This window comes from Mirounga angustirostris, unplaced genomic scaffold, assembly GCF_029215605.1.
Source record: "Mirounga angustirostris isolate CCGP_5_RB_7025 unplaced genomic scaffold, mMirAng1.0.hap1 SCAF_2, whole genome shotgun sequence".
Classification (NCBI taxonomy): domain Eukaryota; kingdom Metazoa; phylum Chordata; class Mammalia; order Carnivora; family Phocidae; genus Mirounga; species Mirounga angustirostris.
Genome location: NW_026991710.1, coordinates 127,050,178 through 127,070,024, shown reverse-complemented (window position 1 = coordinate 127,070,024; position 19,847 = coordinate 127,050,178). Strand labels below are relative to the sequence as shown.

The following is a 19,847-nucleotide window of genomic DNA, read 5'->3' as shown; positions in this document are numbered from 1 at the left end:
TCTCCCTCCGCCTCCCTTATTTTTAAGTGGTTTTTGGTTTGGTTTGCTTGGCCAGGGGAGTTATTTCTCAGCTTCATCTTGTTAACTTTTCTTGTTGTGGTTGAATCTATTTTATTGGATTTTTTTCAGTTACAAAGTAACACGTTTGCTGTAACAAGTCAAACAATACAAACATTTAGTAAAAGAAAAAAAAAAATTATCTCCCTCTAGTCCATCCACATCCTCAAGAGTAACCAGTGTGAACAATGTTATATGTAGCCTTCCATGCCTTTGGACATTTCAAACCAAAGCTTACAAACGTACATTCATGTACATTTTCCTACTTTTTTTCAGTCCAGTCGGTCTAAGTCTAACTCCTTGTTTCCTGGTACCTGCCTAATATTTCTTAGTGTGAGTGTATCACAGTTGATTCAACATTTCCCCTATCCATGGACATTGCTTTTAATTTTTTGGATTTCTTTTTCTTCTACAGAAAATGCTATAGTAAACACTCTCATAAACATTGCCATTTCTACTAGTGCTCTTATTTCTAAAGAATAAATTTCCAGAATTGAGACTACTGGGTCAAAGGTTATGAACTTTAAATATTTTCATAGTACCAGCGATCCAGATTCCTGTGTGGCAGTGCCTGGAGTTCCCAAACATGAGATGCTCTTCTTGCTTTATATGTTGCCCACTTTCTTCTGTGAGAGAAAATAACTTGCTCATGAACAGACATAAAAAGTAAACTTCATACTGTGTAGCTAAAGAGATTTGCACACCATCATCAAGATGAAAAAACAGGTCTCTGGTTCCACCTTCTTATTGAAGTGATGCTCTGTGTCCTCCCCACTAATCTTCACACCTTGTCTGGATTATAGCCCTGAATGGCACGCAGACAAAGAGGCAGATGCTGAGCTCACTGACTCAGTGAGCACAGCTGGGGCAGGTCATTAAACAGACTCACTCCTGCCAAACAGCCCGCCGTACTAGAACACTAAGACTTTCCTTGCTTCACTGTATTGAGAAAGAACTTTTTTTTTTCCCAGAGACATGTGTAGTAGAATAATTTTACATGATCTGAGTACCAATTATTAAAGAGTAGCCAATGATATTAAAAATAAAGACCAAGAAAGAGAGAAAGAGTGGGTAACTAGGACACTCTGAGTACTTTGTTATATAAATTGTATCTATACCACTTCAATTTAAATTCTTTAGGCTTAAAAATAATAATTACTGGACCCTTCCATGCAATAGGTGAGGTTTGCACAGGGTGCAGGATTTGGAGCAGGTGTCTTGAGCCCAATCCTCCAACAGCAAGGATAATTTGGATGCCCCTGTGCTTGGCCCCTCAAGGCATCCATTGGTGTCTTTTCTCCTTTCCCTGCCTCTGTTATTCATGCCCTCCCTCCTGGAATGTGAGAGAGTGTAGGTGGCATTCTGGCTCAGAATATAATATGAGTTGGGAAATAATTGAAGTCATCCCGTGCTCAAGATTTTCTTCCCCCTCCACAACCACCCAGAAAAACATCAACTAAAAGCCTATACTAATAACCAAAAGATTATAGGTACAAGAAGCAGCTATTAAAGCAGAAATGCCACCCACTTGTAAGGTAGAACACAGTGAACCGTCACCAGCCTTAATCCTTTTCTTGAATTTTTGGTCCTTTTCCCGACAGAAAACAGAGCCCCGAAAGAATGGGATGTGGCAGCCAAGACTGGGGGGAAGGGAGGACAGTCAAGTCTCTGCCTCAGCTGGGGGGGAAGTCGGTGGGTTCCAACAAGGAGGCAGAGCAAAGGCAATTGTAGGGAGAGATGAATAGAAAGGAAAGATAAACACAGAAGATACTGTTTCTGTGTTTGAATAAAATGCATGCCAGGATTACATAAGGTCTTCAAATTCTTTCACTTTAGCTAGTATCACTCAGAATAGATGATTCAGGGAGCTCACAGGCAAGTAATATTTGCAGTAATGGGCTTTAGTACAAGTGCACATACCCCTTTTTATCCATTGGCACTGCTGCTTCCCAGAGACCAGGTGCATATTATTCAAGTTGGAAGAACTATTAGAATGTGTAAAATCCAGTCGTTGGAAAGATGGTCATCGAGAACTCCCCTCCCCTCACCCCTGCACTCTTGTTTTATGCTGCAACCTTCCATTCTCCCCACAATTGGAAGTCTCTCACCATGCTTTACTTTTTCCTTTTTCAGTAGTACTTCTCACGTGGTATACCAAATGAGCTACTTACTATTACATTTACTGTTTATTATCTCCATCTCCCTGCTAGAATGTACGTGCCATGAGAGCAGCGTTTTTTGCTTTGTTCACTGAAGTATTCCCAGCACCTAGAATAGTATTTGATTTGTAGCAGACATCCAATCAATTTTGAGTGAACAAAAGTGAAAAAGCAAATTACAAGGCAAGATATAAAATCCTGTTTTTCTTGTTTATCAAAATATCTACGTAATAATACATGCAATAGTGTAAAAAATCTGTAGGCAGATACACCAAATTTTCATTATTACTGGAGGGATGGGATTACAGGAGACTTTCCATCATGGATTTCTTAATGTTTCCCATTTTTACAATAAATTGAAATGCTATAACAAAATATAGAATTTTAAAATTTGGTTAGCCCTAAAAGAAGGAACTTTGTTTTGTGAGGACATAGGTTACAGTGGAAGAAAGTTATATTATTACAAGAGCCTTTTTTTCAAGTTTGATACTGTTTTGATAATCCTGAGTTTTGTTTTGTTTTTTAAGATTTTATTTATTTATTTGACAGAGACAGACACAGCAAGAGAGGGAACACAAGCAGGGGGAGTGGGAGAGGGAGAAGCAGGCTTCCCGCGGAGCAGGGAGCCCAATGTGGGGCTCGAACTCAAGACGCTGGGATCATGACCTGAGCGGAAGGCAGATGCTTAATGACTAAGTCACCCAGGCGCCCCCCTGAGTTGGTTTACACAAGACTTGCCTCCCTTGTGAACTAATAGGTTTCCATAAAAGAGTCATCTAATATACTTTTTTTTTTCCTCAGTAGCCTAGTAATAATTGTTTTTACCTGGCACGCCACCTGAGGGCCATTCCTAGGTGGTAGATAATAAATGGGATCGTACTGTACCACAGTCACCTCCCCACCTACCACTGTTCCTGGCACATGGTAGACGTACACATGTGAGCAAATGGCTCGTGAGTGAGTGATGATGCCTTTGGTGGCATGGATGATGGTAGGGTTGCCTGGGAGCTGGGGGAGGTGGGGAGGGAAGGTCAGGTAGCAGGGGACTGAATGGTCTTCTTATCCTTAGCTCAGCTCTTCGTGTGTCCTGAAAATAGCTGGTCGGCAAAAGGTGCTTCTCAAACTACAGCTCACAGTCAGCAGAATATGAATGCTGTTCATCACAGGAGCTATGGTGTGTGTATGTTGTTTTTACAGGGAGTATCTCCCTATAGTGAAGAGTCTATAGAACAGGTGCAGAATTAGAGCATATACTCATTCTGCCTCTTGTAGAATTCAGGGCAAAGGAGGCCTCAAGAGAGCCTGTGTGCTACATAGAGTATCCATTATACAGCATTTATTTTATTTTTGCTAATCTATTTATTTTTAGATTTCTCATCTTTAAAAAATTGTATGGTCATTTTCCCGAAGTACTGAAAAGAATATTTACATTAAAGAAAAAAAAAAAGACTATTCCTTTCAGTAAAAAAAAAAAGTTCGGTATTTATGTCTTTGTTTAAAAATACTTTCTCTGATGGGGCGCCTGGGTGGGATGGGGCGCCTGGGTGGCTCAGTTGGTTAAGTGACTGCCTTCGGCTCAGGTCATGATCCTGGAGTCCCAGGATCGAGTCCCGCATCGGGCTCCCTGCTCGGCAGGGAGTCTGCTTCTCCTTCTGACCCTACCCCCTCTCATGCTCTCTCTCTCTCTCTCATTCTCTCTCTCAAATAAATAAATAAAATCTTTACAAAAAAAAAAAAACCTTTCTCTGAGCATATATTGTCAATTTTAAATGAATCCGTTAAGATGGAGAAATGCTAAGCCGGTGCCTTGCCCCTAAATTAAATGTTTGAAGGAAGATGTCTTATTTTATTTCCAGGATAAAACACTTTCCATTTTCATGTTAACTGAAGTATGGTTTTACTAAACGACTGACGCTCAGGCACGGTGCTGGGTAGGATGGAGGCTCTTGGTGAGCCTTATGGATCAGTTTTCTGGGCCAGGCACAGGAGTGTGGGGGAGTAAAGACCTTTTCTGGGGGATCTGGGAGGCCTCACAAGAGGGGGGACATTGGCTCCTCATTTCAATTGCCCCTCATTTTCAGGCGACACTTATGAAATGATTATACTCCCATGAAAGATAGCTTCTACATAATTCTAGATTGTCCTGGATATCTCTCATCAGAGAGGAAGAAAAGCCACATGAATTATTTACAGAGCACCAAGTTATTTCCTTTCATGAGCTCTGACTTTGTTTTTGTCTCTGCAAACTGAGATTTTGTTTATCCATGAATAGTTTTCCCTGGGGCATGAAAATATGACTCTTTCATTATGAATGAGATTTTTTGTTTGAGTCCATGTTAACTAAAACATGCAAAATAAACTGTTTTTCATTAGATCCCTTTCAGCTCCCCATAAAAACAGAACCAACAAAAGAAAGAGCAGTTCAACCAGCACCCACCAGGAAGCCCACTGTGATTCGAATTCCAGCCAAACCAGGAAAATGTAAGCACTAATCAGCCTTCTTTCTTTGCTTTTCCAAGAGCCTGGGAGAAATATATATTAATTTGTCAATGTCTGCTTTTGAAATTATGTGTGATTGGCCATTTGTTATTATTTATAGTCAAAGGAGATTTAAAAAACAAGTTCTTGGGGCTCCTGGGTAGCTCAGTCGTTAAGCATCTGCCTTTGGCTCAGGTCATGATCCCAGGGTCCTGGGATCGAGCCCCACATCGGGCTCCCTGCTCGGGAGGAAGCCTGCTTCTCCCTCTCCCACTCCCCCTGCTTGTGTTCCCTTTCTCGCTGTGTCTCTCTCTGTCAAATAAATAAATAAAATCTTTAAAAAAAATAAATAAAAAACAAGTTCTTTTTTCACAGTTCTTTAGACAATTGGTACAGTAAATGTGGATTTCATTTGTCTATACTATTGTCTCTAGGCAGAGAGAATAGAGGGAGACTGAAACTTAGAACAGTTGTAGTATCCGGTTAGTGTTTCAGGTAAGGATGGTGGGAAAGTACAGTTGACCCTTGAACAACACAGGTATGAACTGTGTGGGTCCACTTATACACAGATTTTTTTACAGTACGGTACTATAAATGTATTATCTTTATGGTTTTCTTAGTAGTTAAGTTTTGGGAGAGGCAGAAGTTACATGTGGATTTTTGGCTGCGCCAGGGTGTCAGCACCTCTAACCCCCACGTCGTTCAGATGTCAACTCAGTGAAACTGATAGCAAATAAAGTTGTATGTGTCTGTCTGGATACAGCATAATCTAAGTATAAGTATGTATGAATTGTGTGAAGAGCAGTAACCAAGAGTTATAAAAACGTAATAATGTATAAAATTTTTTAAAATTAGCGTAATACTCCATTTTGATATTATTTCCTGACTTGATTTTTTTAATGGTACAATAAATGAAATTTCGTATGAGCTTTTATAAGGACTGCAAAGAAATCTGATATTATTGTGAGACAGAAGCCAAGAGGGCCAGTCCCATTTATTTTAGACCCTGAAGATCGTTAAAAGGTATGTGTAAAAGTGTGCGTACGTATGCACACACATGCTTGTATGGTAGGTTCCAAATCCATTCCTAGCATTGCTCGGAGTGATCACACAGTTTTCGCCATGAGCTTCTGCTATCGTTTCATTTCATTCAGTGCCTTTGCATAGTCCAGATGCATCCCTGCCTTTATGGAACAGGAGAACCTCTCACTCCGTTCCTCCTACTAGCAGATCAAGCGTCGTCCTTCACCTGTCTATAGCATCCCCAGGTTATTTTGCAGGCATACCCTGGAATGCCATGAAACCCCTTTCGTTCAGGGTTTGGTTTTTCTATAAGAAACTACCCAGAGCGATCATACTGGTTTTGATCTTTTGAGTGTTTTGTTATTAACTGATGGCTCTAAGCCACATGGTGAGAAGATTAAACTGAGTTACTATGAAGAATGAGGAGGAGAAAAAGTCAAGGGTACCAAATTCTGGTGGGTTCTCGCTTCTTAGGAGGTTATATGGTATATTAAAGAACTGGTGGTATATTTCTTTTGACAGCATTATATAGCCCTTGTGGGCTATGTAAGTATCACAGATGATAGTTCATTGGGTTGTTTGCCTGCTTGCTGTTACCTTGTTAAAATGTATTCTGGATTTTAACAGGCATAGTGAAATACGATGATAATAAATATTGCCCGAAGCTCATGTAGGTTTTAAGTAATACAAGTTTTACATTTAAATTTATTCTCCTGTTGTATCAGGGTCCCCAAGACCCCCGGCTTTGATGATCCCTAGGAGGCCTGGCAGGACTTAGCATTTAGTTATGTTCACAGCTGTGATTTATTACAGCAGAAGTATACAAAACAAAATCAGCAACAGAAGACGGGACATTGGGCAAAGTCAGGAGGAGTCCTGGCACAGGCTTCTAGGTGTTCTGTCCCAGGGAATCACAAAAGCTATACTTAACTTCCCCAGGAACCAGTTGTGACAACACAGGTGAAATGTTGTCAACCAGTGAAGCTCATTAGACACTCAATACCCAGGGTTTTCATTAGGGGTTGGTCACATAGGCACCTCTAGGAATTTTGGCATGTTCCAAATTTCAGATTCCCAGAAGGGAAGCAGATATTCAGCATAAGCCAAATTCTTTCGTTTCATGAGCTCTGGGGATGGTGGGAACCTTCCCAAAGTCCCAAGTTCCCAGATGCCAGCAAGGACCCACCCTTGAAGCAGGCCTTTCTAAGCACAAGTAGCCTCAGGCCTACTATGTTTATTCTTGTCTGCATACTTATAAATTGGATTAATAGTCCTGGAATCCTGTAAAGGGTATATTGAGGAAGCACCTTTATTTATTATTCTGACAAAGTTCCGGGAACTGTTAGAAAGTTGGATTCTAACTGCTGTATGTGAAAGAACTGAAATGTCAGTTTCTAGAGCATTATTTCTATTTATATCAAAAACCAGTTCCCCAGCACTGTATTGTTACAGTTATTAAGCAATTCATATGTGCTGTGGAGGAGGAAAAACTTGGAATGGTTGGAAGAACTTGGAAAAGTTGGAAGAACTTGGAATGGTCAAGTGAAGAAAGGAATAGCTTTGTGGTGCAAAACTCCTTCGTCTTCTGTGAGCCTGTGTCAGTTCTTTCCCCTTGAGACTCATTTCTTCTGACTAGGATGTCCTTTTCCCAGATAGGTACATGCCTCCCTCCTTCACCATTCCTTCAAGTTTTCAAATTCCACTTTTCTCATTGAGACCTCCACTGACCACATGATTTGAAATTGGAAATCTCCACCTACCCCACACGCTCATACTTGATAGTCCCTATGTCCCATCCTGCCAGTAAGGTATTTCCTCTTTACTTTCATATTAATACTACTTTGTACCCTTAATTGTCACAACAATGCAGTATCCTAAGTGATACATCATTTCCTTACAATAAAAAACTGGGAGCACCTGGGTGCCTCATTCGTTAAGCATCTGCCTTTGGCTCAGGTCATGATCCCAGGGTCCTGGGATCGAGCCCCACATCAGGCTTCCTGCTCCGCGGGGAGCCTGCTTCTCTATCTGACCCTCCCCCATCTCATGTGCGTGCTCTCTCTCTCTCAAATAAATAAAATTAAAAAAAAAAAAATTGTACCAGAGGGAGAGTCTTTAAGATGGCAACTGAGTTTAAATGTTCCTGTGTGTCTTCGTTTCCAGAGCAGCCCTGCCTCTCACTAAAAATGCTTGCCTGTCTCCACATCGTTGTTTTCCTAGTAGCTGGTCTGGGTATTTTCTTCCTTTAGAGAGTGTTTTCCTGCCTCTAGATAAAATAGGAACCTGACAAATTATCCTCTGATTTATAGGTGTTTTATGTGAAATGAGAGCAGAGAGCGTTCCTTTGAAAGAATGAAAAAAAATCCCATCTCCTTTAAGTGTCTAAATCTGTGTAAAAGGTGGCTTTCACCTCCTTTATTATCTTATAGTCTTCCTCTCTCCAAGTGATTTTGCACACAGATTTTAATTAGCTGTCACTAATGAAATCCGATCTTTTTCTTCTTTTTAAAGTATGTTGGGGGAGGGGCGCCTGGGTGGCCCAGTTGGTTAAGCGACTGCCTTCAGCTCAGGTCATGATCCCAGAGTCCTGGGATCGAGTCCCACATCGGGCTCCCAGCTCAGCGGGGAGCCTGCTTCTCCCTCTGACCCTCTCCCCTCTCATGCTGTTTCTCTCTCTCCCTTGATCTCTAATATATAAATAAATAAAATCTTTAAAAAAATAAAATATGTTAGGGGGGTATACTATCACTGAGTTAAGGATGCAGTTTGGATGTAAAGGTATTGTTTGTTAAAATGAAGGCAGTTGGGGCGCCTGGGTGGCTCAGTCGGTTGGGCGTCTGCCTTCGGCTCAGGTCATGATCCCAGGGTCCTGGGATCGAGCCCCGCATCGGGCTCCTTGCTCAGCGGGAAGTCTGCTTCTCCCTCTCCGCTGCCCCTGTTTGTGTTCCCTCTCTCACTGTCTCTCTCTCTGTCAAATAAATAAATAAATAAAAATCTTTAAAAAAAAAAAAATGAAGGCAGTTAAGTCAATTAATCTGGAACTAATGAATTAGAAAACACATTTAATTATTTGGTTGGGGAAGTCTGGATACGCAGCTTATTAGGAAGCACCATTCCGTATTATAGTGAGCACAGGGTCTAGGGGTCAAAACCCTGGATCTGACAATTACTAGCATTAAGACCTTGAATAGCTTATTTATTTTCTTCCCAGCTTTGCTTTCTTCATCTGTAAAATAGGTAAGTTATTATCTAGCATAGTGCTGTCCAATAGGACTTGCTGCAAAGATGGAAATGTTCCATAACGGTGCTGTCCATTATGGTAACCGCTAGCCAAATGTGGCTCCTGAGCACTTGAAATGTAGCTTGTGCAGCCGAGGAACTGAGTTTTTAATTTTGTTTAAGATTTAAGTTTAAATCACCACATGTGACGACTGGCTAGTGAACTGTGCAGATCTAGCACATAGACATCGGTTGGAGAAATGTGTATGAACGAAATGCCTTAACTTAGTGCCTGGTGCGTTGAAGGTTCTCAAAAATGCTAGCTGCTGTTGCATTTATTTAGTATTATTTTTACTCTATACAACATTTAGTGAAACTAACTGATGTGTCCTAACCCATCGGTTTTCTGAGGTTTCCTAGCTTTTTCTCATTTACTTAGGTGTCCATTCTTTGTGTGGATCTCTTGTGATAGCCTTTTTCCTGAGGAACCAAGCTGCAATCATTTAATCTTTCAGAATCCCCAAAGGCCAGAAATTATTGATGAATTACTGCTGTTTTTCCAGGTTTACATGACGATCCACAAAGCCCACCTCCTCTCCCTACTGAAAAACCTATTGGAAACACTTACAGTACGGTATCTGGAAAACTCAGTTCTGTTGACAGAACTAGAAACTTGGTAAGTCGTCCTTATAAATTGTCTTAGATCGAAGACCAAGCTGTGTGCTAATTTTAAATTATGATGTCTGAATTATTTTACTATTGGTCACATAAAGACCTTTATTGCAAATCAGTTCTAAGCCCCACATACTTACTTAATGTGATGTTCAATCTTTTTTAAGTTCCTGTAGAACAAAAGAATTAGGCCAGTTCATTGTACTTCATCATAAAATAATTTGTCCTATACTGATATAATGACATTGTCTTTTATATGGCACTAATCATGAGGAAGTTATTGAAAATCTCTAAAAACCTTTAATATTTGTGGAAATAGACTTAGTCATCAGTTTTTATTTAAAATACCCAACTAGTGACATAATTTTAAGATAATTACCATGAGAATTTGTTCATCTGAAATTTAAGGAAAAATTATTTTTTAATTAAAAAATAGTACTTTACCATGTACTTGTTAACAATGGTAGTCAACAAGTTTTAAATATATATATATATATTTTTTTCAACCTCAATACCATTTCCCCATACTGTTTGTAATTCCCATATGCTAGATTATCTTTTAAGGTTTGTTTCAAAAGAGACAAGTTCCTTAACAAGTGTTGGCAAGGATGTGGGGAAAAGGTAACCCTCTTGCACTGTTGGTGGGCATGTAAATTTGTGCAGCCACTGTGGAAAACAGTGAGGAGGTTCCTCAGAAATTTAGGAACAGAACTACCATATGATCCAGCAATTTCACTTCTAGGTACTTACTTAAAAAAAAAGTGAAAACACTAATTCAAAAAGACGTATACACCCCTGTATTCATCACAGCATTGTTTGCAGTAGCCAAGATAAGGAAGCAGCCTAAGTGTCCATCAGTAGATGAATGGGTAAAGAAGATGTGCTATATATGTACAATGAAATATTACTCAGCCACAAAAAAAGATGAAATCTTGCCTTTGGTGACGACATGGATGAACCTAGAAGGTGTTAAGCTAAGTGAAATAAGTCAGGCAGAGAAAGACAAGTGTACTGTATGACTTCACTTATATGTGGTATCTAAAAAGCAAAACAAACAACAAAATAGAAACAGACTCATAGATACAGAGAACAAACTGATGATGGTTGCCAGGGGGAGGTGGCAGGATGGGGGCTTGGGATGGATGAAATAGGTGAAGAGGATTAAGAGGTACAGTCTTCCAGTTACAAAATAAATAAGATATGGGGGTATAGTATGCAGCATTGGGAATATGGTCAATAATACTGTAACAACTTTGTATGGCGACAGATGGTAACTGGACTTACTGTAGTGCCCATTTTATAATGTATATAAATACTAAATCATTATGTTGTACACCTGAAACTAATACAATATTATATATTAATTATTCAATAAAAAATTTTTAAAAAGCAAAATTAAAAATTTTTTAAAGGAACGAATTCTTAATGTCTTTGAACCAAATTTTCAGTTCAAATTTCATAATAGTTTCATACTGTGCATTAACTATGCTTATTATACATGCAAACCCATCTAACCATCTAGTGAAAAGATATTTCTTTGAAGGAGACATTAAATTAAATTAGCCAATATCAAGTTAATGAGATTTTCCTGTAGGCTGAACTAAAATTTAGTGATCATTTGCATTTTCAAAGTACTTGGTAATAAATTTTTATTAAAACTGGGCCAAGAAAGCCCAAAAGGCAATGACTGGGTCCTTACAATACTGTTGTTGAATAGGAGAAAATCCCAAATTTCCGTGGAGGAAAATTTGCTTGAGAAGGTTACTGGCTTCTACTCTAAAGGGTTGTTAAGGAGAGTGAGAGGATGATGAGCAGGCATATATATCATTCATGAAGTCATGTAATGGGCTTTTGTAAACCATAAAGCTCTATTAAAATATTAGGTATTATTACATTTGGTGTTAAGCAGACCACAAAGCAACTCCCACATTTTAGAAAAACAAGAAAAGGAAGTTAGAATAAACGAAACCATTTGGAGAGGTACTATAATCATAATTGTACCTCACATGAACAGGAAAATCCTGTCCTACACTGTTTATGAAGGAGGGCCAAAGCATTCTGTGCTGTACTCTAGAGACATACTGGGTCTAAAATAGAGCAAGAGGAGATAAGAAACAGACCACAAGTGAAATGAGTTGGCTAAAGTCACACATAGAGATTTCTAGGGCCAGGAAGTCAAATCTCTGCCTGAGAAATTCCTTTTCTTTGAGAATTACAATTAGTGAATGAATAGTAGACCAGAAGACCATAAAGCTTTCAGGTATCGGGGAGGATCTCTAGGAAGACTACTTCACCAGTGTAATGACCCATGAGAATAGGCCTGGTCTTTGCCAACTGTGTCTTCTGATGAGACACAGAGGACGAAAACTCTCTACTATTTCTCCTGCCTTGAGAGCCAGGGAACTTTCCATCGTAGGACAAGATGACTGTGTTACAAAATCTCACAAGGGATTTTAGGGTAAGGAACATTAGGAGCCCCTGGAACAGGAGCAGATGCTTCTGTGTCCCCTGTTCTCACCGTGGGAACTCAGGGCTTCCACATCTTCTCTCAAGGAGGCTGCCAGCCATTGCAGGAGGAGAGTCAGGAGACACCACCTGGTATGTATAAGGAATCCAGGTGGTAGCACTGACGCTGGCCATTGAACTCAGGACCTAAAAAGTGGTGCCAGTTCCTGGGGAAAGAAGAGAAGGAACATCTGTGGAGGCTGCTCAGTAATTCCAACAGACAAGAATACCTCCTGTCTTTGGAAGTTCAGCAAAAAACTGGGGAATTATTTTGAAGTTAGAGTGTAAGAAGCTGTTCCAAAGCAGATGAACAAAAAGATGGCATTTGCAGGGGACAGTACACACAGAAAGACCCAACTTCGCCGAGAACTAAAATGCCTATCCAAACACATCAAAAGCCAAAGTTCAGAGATGTCAGAGCTAAAGAAAACTACAAAAAGCAGATGCAGAGAGGCTCCAGTTAGGTGTGGAATATTAAAGAGGAGGAAATCCCTAATCAGTAATCTTCCAAAGACTGTTGGCAGAACCCGGGCACAAAGCTGGACTTTAGCAGAGAATGGCCTCCTCAGGAGCCACTCCTCTCTTCTCAGTATTTACGTGTGCGGGACACAGCAATGCCTTCTACAGCGGCCCCGACGTTCCTGGGTGGTGAGAGCGCTCCACCGCCCTCCCTGCTTTTTTTTCTGAATTAAAATTTTCTCATTTAGAAAACTTGAGAAACTGGGGCACCTGGGTGGCTCAGTTGGTTAAACGACTGCCTTCGGCTCAGGTCATGATCCTGGAGTCCCTGGATCGAGTCCCACATCGGGCTCCCTGCTCGGCAGGGAGTCTGCTTCTCCCTCTGACCCTCCCCCCTCATGCTCTCTCTCTATCTCATGCTCTCTCTCAAATAAATAAATAAAATCTTTATAAAAAGAAAAAAAGAAAACTTGAGAAACTAAAGAGATACTTAAGATCCTCCATAAAGATAACACCACTGAGAGAAAACTACAGCTAGTATTTGACACAAGATTAGGATTCTCTGGTGTGTAGTTATTAAAGTACATCACCTATAACTTCGTCAGATTTCTACATCTATATTTTTTTAATTTGCCCTTAATTATTATCTAACAACTGTAATTTTGAGAAAACCAGTAAGAGTTCTTGCCTATCTGCTAGATTGTTTTTCTGTTTGTTTGTTAATCTTAAAGATGGCCAAAGATGTGAGTGAGTTTTTCAAAATCATAGCAGTATTTGTCAGTGAGGGGGGAATATGGGCAGCAGCGTATTTAGAAGGCATGGATTAGACTATGGAATATTGCAGGGTTTATGCACTGGTGACTCACCTCACTACATTAACTGAACTCATTAGTGAAACCAAGTTTTAAGGGCAAGCTTAATTTATTTTTTAAAAATGGGATTTTGAAACATACTTAAATGATCGCAGTTATTGGCAATTAATCATTCGGTATTTAAGGCAAAGTTAATATTCAGTTTGAATTAAAACACCATGGAACTGAGTTTTAACTCATTTATAAGGTGAGAAGGAGGAAAACAGTCTAAATTAGCCCAAAGAACCCCAAGCGACAGTTAAACCTTCCTTACCAAAAAAGGCAGTGTAATTTTAAAGGGCTAGCATTTTTTCCCATGTATTATACTCGTTTCCCAATCCTTGGGCTACACCATGTTTGAAGAACCCATTGAAACAGCATAGTTGGAATCCTTTACCCTAAAGAAATCTTCCTGTTGTTCTCCACACTTCCAATTTTTCGCCTCTGCTGTTAGGCTCATACACTCCTGCTCTACCTGTCTTTTCTTTTTTGAGTTATCCTCCTTTACCTTTTCTGCTTTCTTGGACCTTTTTCTGTTCCTCTTCACATACCTTCCTTTTAGGCCATCCCTTAAGCTCCTTTTATGTTCTACCTCCTCCTAGTTCAAAAGCCACCGCACAAAGTATAAACCACCTGGTGATGAGAGATCTGCCTGTTGGAAAGCAAAACAAACTAATCACCACCTCACGTACTATATGTTTAAACTGAGGAGCAGGGCATATCTTACGTGTTGTCATGGGATAAATAAAGGCCATATATTTTTTTTAACTCCCCACAGTGCCTGCTTAAATTGCTACTGTGTATGATTTCAGCAGCATCCTTCATACCTTGTGAATGTGCTGGGTGCATAACCACGTGGTACCCTCGGGTGGGCTACGGCCCACAGCAGCAGACCCCCTGGTCTCCTCTCTGGTTTCACTTATATAAGGACTTGAAAACTTAGGTAGGAAGAAGTAATGAGTTAATATTGCTTAAGACCAAAAACGCTTCAGCTACTTTCTGTAACTCAGCTACATTTCCCCTTAGAGATCTAGCCAAAAAGTTGTCCATAATTCCTCTTGACAAGCTCCTGTTTCAGATTAACCTTAACTAAAGAGCATTCTCTGGTAATTGTAGGAATCTGACCACACGGGTCAAACAGGAGGTTCTGTGCGAGGACCCCCAAGGTTGCCACCAAGGTAAGTGAAGTGTGGGAAAACTTTAAAAAGTAAAGGGCTGCCTGGCAGGCTCAGTCAGAAGAGCATGCAGCTTTTGATCTCAGGGTCATGAGTTCAAGCCCCAGATTGATTGCAGAGAGTACTAAAAAAATAAATAATCTAAAAAAAGGGTAAATTAGATAAAAACTAATGGTTCAGAGAGTGGACTCTCTTTTCTTTTCTTTTTTTTTAAGATTTTATTTATTTGAGACAGAGAGAATGAGAGACAGAAAGCATGAGAGGGAGGAGGTTCAGAGGGAGAAGCAGACTCCCTGCGGAGCAGGGAGCCCGATGCGGGACTCGATCCAGGGACTCCAGGATCATGACCTGAGCTGAAGGCAGTCGCTTAACCAACTGAGCCACCCAGGCGCCCTGGACTCTCTTTTCTATCATCAAAACTGAGTATTGGGGTGCCTGGGTGGCTGGCTCAGTTGGTTAAATATCTTCGGCTCAGGTCATGATCTTGAGGTCCTGGGATCGAGCCCCGCATCAGGCTCGATCTCTCTCTCTCTCTAATAAATAAATAAAATCTTTAAAAACAAAACAAACTAAACAAAACTGAGTGTTTTGGATCTTAGATATTTTGGAGATGCATTGAACTCACGAATTCACCCAGACCACTAGCCTCTAGTCTGCTTCCCATGGCAGGTTGTAGGAATCTGTGCTCCTTCTTTCTTTTCACACAGTCCAACAACTCACAGAGCACAAACATGGATCTTTATTACTTTTCCTCAATTAAATGAACAACACTCCTTTCTGAACCTAAAGCAACTCCATTTCTGGAATGTGTACATGCACACGCACACATGCACACTCCCTGTTAGGAGAAACCAGCCTGGATTTTGGAAGTATCTCTAGAGGGAGACAGGCTTTGTGAGCTCAGAGGTTACCTGCCCTCCTGAGTTCCAGGGCTCTTTGAACTAAAAGCTATGATGTTATCGGAAGGTGTTACTTTGTTGGAAATTATTCTTATCATAGGGATTGAGGGACAGCTTTCAAAATAATAGTTGTCCTATCCCATTTTCAGAATTAGCTTTCTTTATATTAATCTAAATTAGGGTTTTAATAATAATTCCTATAACACGAATATTGGGGGAGTTTGATGTTCCTTTTCTAATTACGTATAAGACCCCATCAGATACACCTCATAACTTCTTATTAGCTTCTCATCTGAGACTTTGGTAGAAAGTGCTTAGTCTCCTAAAGTCGTCATGGTGTGTTTCAGAGTAAATGGGGCCTTAGAGAGCTCATGATAGTAAAGCCTTGTTTGTCTGAAACTAATGAATCTCTAGTGCAAGATAAGAGGAAGCTGGAGCATCATGGTATCTCCTCTAATAATGTTTAATGCAGCAGTCATTTGCTCAAAAATAGCATACCCTGCATGTTTTAGTAAATTATATTACACCAGCAGAAAGCTCTGTGTGTGTGTGTGTGTGTGTAATAAGAAAGAATAAAACAGGACCCTAATACCGATCAAACACGGACTCATAGCTACCACGTTGACTTTCAGACCTGTAAATGGAAAAGTTACACCAGCTCGACAACCTCCTCCCAAGGGAGCCCCTGAGAGACCACCTCCCCCCAAACTTTCTGCAACCAGAGCATCCAGTAAAAAACTGCCTTTTAATCGGTCTTCTTCTGACATGGATCTTCAGAAAAAGCAAAGTAACTTGGCATCTGGACTCTCGAAAGCCAAGAGTCAAGCCTTTAAAACTCAAGATCCGGTGCTGCCCCCTCGCCCCAAACCAGGACACCCTCTCTACAGGAAATACATGGTAAATGTAGCTTTAAAAAATGTTTCTGGTCAAAAGATTTGTCCTAAAGTATATAAAAGATCCGTTATTCCTTAGAAAAAGATGATGAGACCAAATGTGGAATTGCCTCTTGATGCAAAGAAGGCTTTAGATAAGTAGGCCAGAGTGAAACCTAGGTCTTTAAAGCAGGGTTTCGTTATTAGAAGAAATGTAGGAAGAGGAAGTAAGGCAGACAGGGATTGTAACCTGCTCTCTGGCTTGACCAAACAGAAACTGAAAAACCTGACCCAGTGGGCTATACTGATGGGAGTAGCTCTGACATATTACAGTTCATAACTTGATATAGCTACCTTGCCCACAGACTAAAATTTAAAGTGCAATGGAAAGGAATTCCTCATTAGGATGGATGGTTTTCCCCCTTACTTTCCCCTTTCGTAAACCTAATTATCATGGCCCATTTAACAGTCACCGGTTAGAAGTTTTTAATCGATAATCAAGATCGTTGAAGTACTAATTTTGTTCTCTTTGAAAAAAAATTTTTTTTTCATCTCTTGACTTTAAACATTTGTCCATTTCCCACACTTGAAAACAGAGCTGATGTGCTCTCTCTACTTTGGTCAGGTTAGCCTGATAAAGTGCAAAACAAATAAAAATAAGGAGAACAACTGTTTTCACTTTTTAAACAATTATATGACTGTGGCTTTTAACAAGGACAGCAATTAATAATTTGATGTTGTTTTACATTTCCATCATTGTGCTGGAAACTGTTTCCACCTTAAGCCATTTAGGATTTTCTAATCCTAAGGGAAGGGTATAGACAGATTAAGAAAGAGGTAGTATACTCGTTTTCATTTAAACTGATGAAATTTTAATTGTTAAAACCTAGGGGTGTTCTTTGACTTTACAGCTAGTAACACTACTCTTGTAGTATGGCTTAATGGCTAAGAGCATGGGCTCAGAGCCAGTTGACCTATGTTCAAATCTTGGCTCTACCATTAACTGGCTTTGTGACCCTGAACAAATTCCTTAACCTTCCCATGTCTTATTTTCCTCATTTGTATAATAGAGATTGTAACAGTATTTACTTCACAGTGTTGGTGTGAGGAATAAATGAGTTATTTATTTCACATAAAGCATTTTGAACAGTATCTGGCTCATAGTAAGTACTCAATACATCAGCCACTGTTATTATTTTAAATTCTTTAAATCTCTCATTTTTTTCCATGGCCCTCCTTTCATTAAATTGCTAATCAGGAATCTGGTTGCTTTGGGAGCCTGGGACTCTTCACAGAGATACTGGGAATCAACAGCACCCAACCCAGCCTTACAGGGCCACACATCCTTGCACTCTTGAGTCTGCTTCTGAGTGATCGAAGGGTCCCAGCAGCCTCCCTTTCCTTGTTGGAAGTGAGCTTGTGTGCTCACATTTCCTGGGTATGCCTTTTATATTTTATAGGCCCTCTGACCTGTACTCATCAGCCAGAATTTACCAAGGCTGGGAACAGAGCCGTCTGGCCAGGGTGGGCTGCAGATAGAAAAGCCATTCTAAGATCACACAGCTGGGTAGGCCAGGAAGTGACCAGGGTCAGACAGTGAACTAGGTTTAACTAGACACTTGGTATCAAAGAGACTAGGAGAAAATGAGATTCAAGGCAAATGGAAGCAGTCAGTTAGGCACTAGGGCGGAGGCTCCAGCCCCCCGTCAGCCTTCAGAAGACAGCCATTGAGGACCCTGTATTAAAGATCAATCCTGACAGACTGTAGTCGGGTGCTGAGCATTGAGCCAGATGCTCAGGGGACTTGGTGGGCCTTGTCCTTCAGAACAGAACTCCCAGGTTGTGGTTGTTAAAAGGCACTTGTAGCCACATTAAGCCATCAGCCTGTGGGCTCAACTGCACATCCCCAAGGACTGTGAGTATCCATGAGAAATGGCAGGCCCCACCAGATCTAGAGCTTGAGGGAGCCAAGCCAAGAGTTCAACTGCTAGAGAAGGTGTGCTGTAGGCACACATGTGAAATCTCCACATTACCAGCAGCTTATGAGGAGGTTATTTGATTGCGAATAATCCTTTTGTGGGTTTGTGTTTAAGCTGTCTGTGCCTCATGGAATTGCCAATGAAGACATTGTCTCCCAAAACCCTGGAGAACTCTCCTGTAAGGTAAAGTAGAGCTCTTTCTTTAGTGACTACTGTAAAAAAAAAAAAAGAAAAGAAAATCACTGGCCTCTGTTAGTGCTTTTACACATTATTAAATGCTTTAGGCTCCAAAGATTAAAATATGAAAAAAGTAATAATGTTTTATTAAATAATAATTGCCTCAGAGTGTGGTATTATGCCTTACAGCGTGGGGATGTACTTGTGATGCTGAAGCAGGCAGCGAATAATTACTTGGAATGCCAAAAGGGAGAAGATATTGGCAGAGTTCACCTGTCTCAGATACAGATTATCACCCCACTTGATGAACATCTTAGGAGCAGACCAAACGTAAGGAATTAATATTGCACAGCCCTCATACCACACACGGCAGCACATTTCATAGAACTATTAATTATATCTCATCCTCAGGTTTTTATTAGCACGTTTATTTTAACCAGAGTAGAAATTATAGTAGCGTTTTATTTCATTTTAAGAGTAAATTACTTCTAAAAGACTTGCCACTGCCATGCTAATCACTGATCTACACAGAATGGCTACCATGTGCTTAGCCTGCTTCATCTCGTGCTGACTTCAAGCGGCCGGAGCGAGAGCTATTTATTTTTGGAATAATGTAAACATGTTTGCCAAAGTGGTAGAGATTAGTTTTCTCGCAGAATGGATAATTACTTTTAAGGAGGCCCTATAAATGCTAAGTCTGACATTAAGAAACACTTCCCTTTAAGATGTAAGCATAGAGTAACCCTTATTTCTCTGACCATAATCTTTATCTGATCAAAATAATGAAATGAAATGTAATCCAACAACCTAAAGTCACAGTGTAGGCCTAACGAATCTGTGGAGCCTGGGAGAATGCAATGATTGTTGAAGGTCATTTGTTTAGCAAGAAGAATTGCACTGAATGATTTATTACAGAGGTATATTTGTAAAAGAGCTTCTTAAGTTATCCAGGTAAATTTTCACTATCTTGTTAGTTAACGGGGCACACATGAAAAATAATAGCCACCTATCACTTAACTCAAGGGGAAGTATTTGGTTTGCCATTTGACCTAGTTTTCAAAATCTATTCCAATTCTTTCTTCTTAGAAGGCAGTTTATCTTTTGAAGTTTGCTAAGAAATGTAAAAATTGGTATTTTGGAGAGCAGAGAAGGTATGTGTTAAAGTAGTCTCAGCTAGGATACTGAAATTCTAACTTTAGTCCACACAGGGAAAGTTCTCCTGTTGCTCATTTTCTCTTTGTTTTGGTACAGCATTATCCATCTGTCACAGCTGTCCTTCTCTCAGAACACACTGGTGGGCAATAGTAGGAGTTGTACTGCCA

The 19,847-nt window shown here is 40.2% G+C and overlaps 1 protein-coding gene across 12 annotated transcripts in view; it reads left to right on the top strand.

The window, feature by feature from the left end:
- Window positions 1-19,847, top strand: part of SH3D19 (SH3 domain containing 19) — a 176,035-nt gene that overhangs the window by 138,398 nt on the left and 17,790 nt on the right. For 9 of the 12 annotated variants that reach the window (XM_064585157.1, XM_064585155.1, XM_045880304.3 and 6 more), the window contains 6 exons: window positions 4,590-4,697; window positions 9,500-9,612; window positions 14,540-14,601; window positions 16,130-16,394; window positions 18,463-18,531; window positions 18,715-18,855. In XM_064585157.1, coding sequence (XP_064441227.1) covers window positions 4,590-4,697; window positions 9,500-9,612; window positions 14,540-14,601; window positions 16,130-16,394; window positions 18,463-18,531; window positions 18,715-18,855 — 758 coding nt within the window. The remainder of the gene's footprint in view (window positions 1-4,589; window positions 4,698-9,499; window positions 9,613-14,539; window positions 14,602-16,129; window positions 16,395-18,462; window positions 18,532-18,714; window positions 18,856-19,847) is intronic. The other 3 variants (XM_064585160.1, XM_045880308.3, XM_045880307.3) reach the window with 2 other exon arrangements.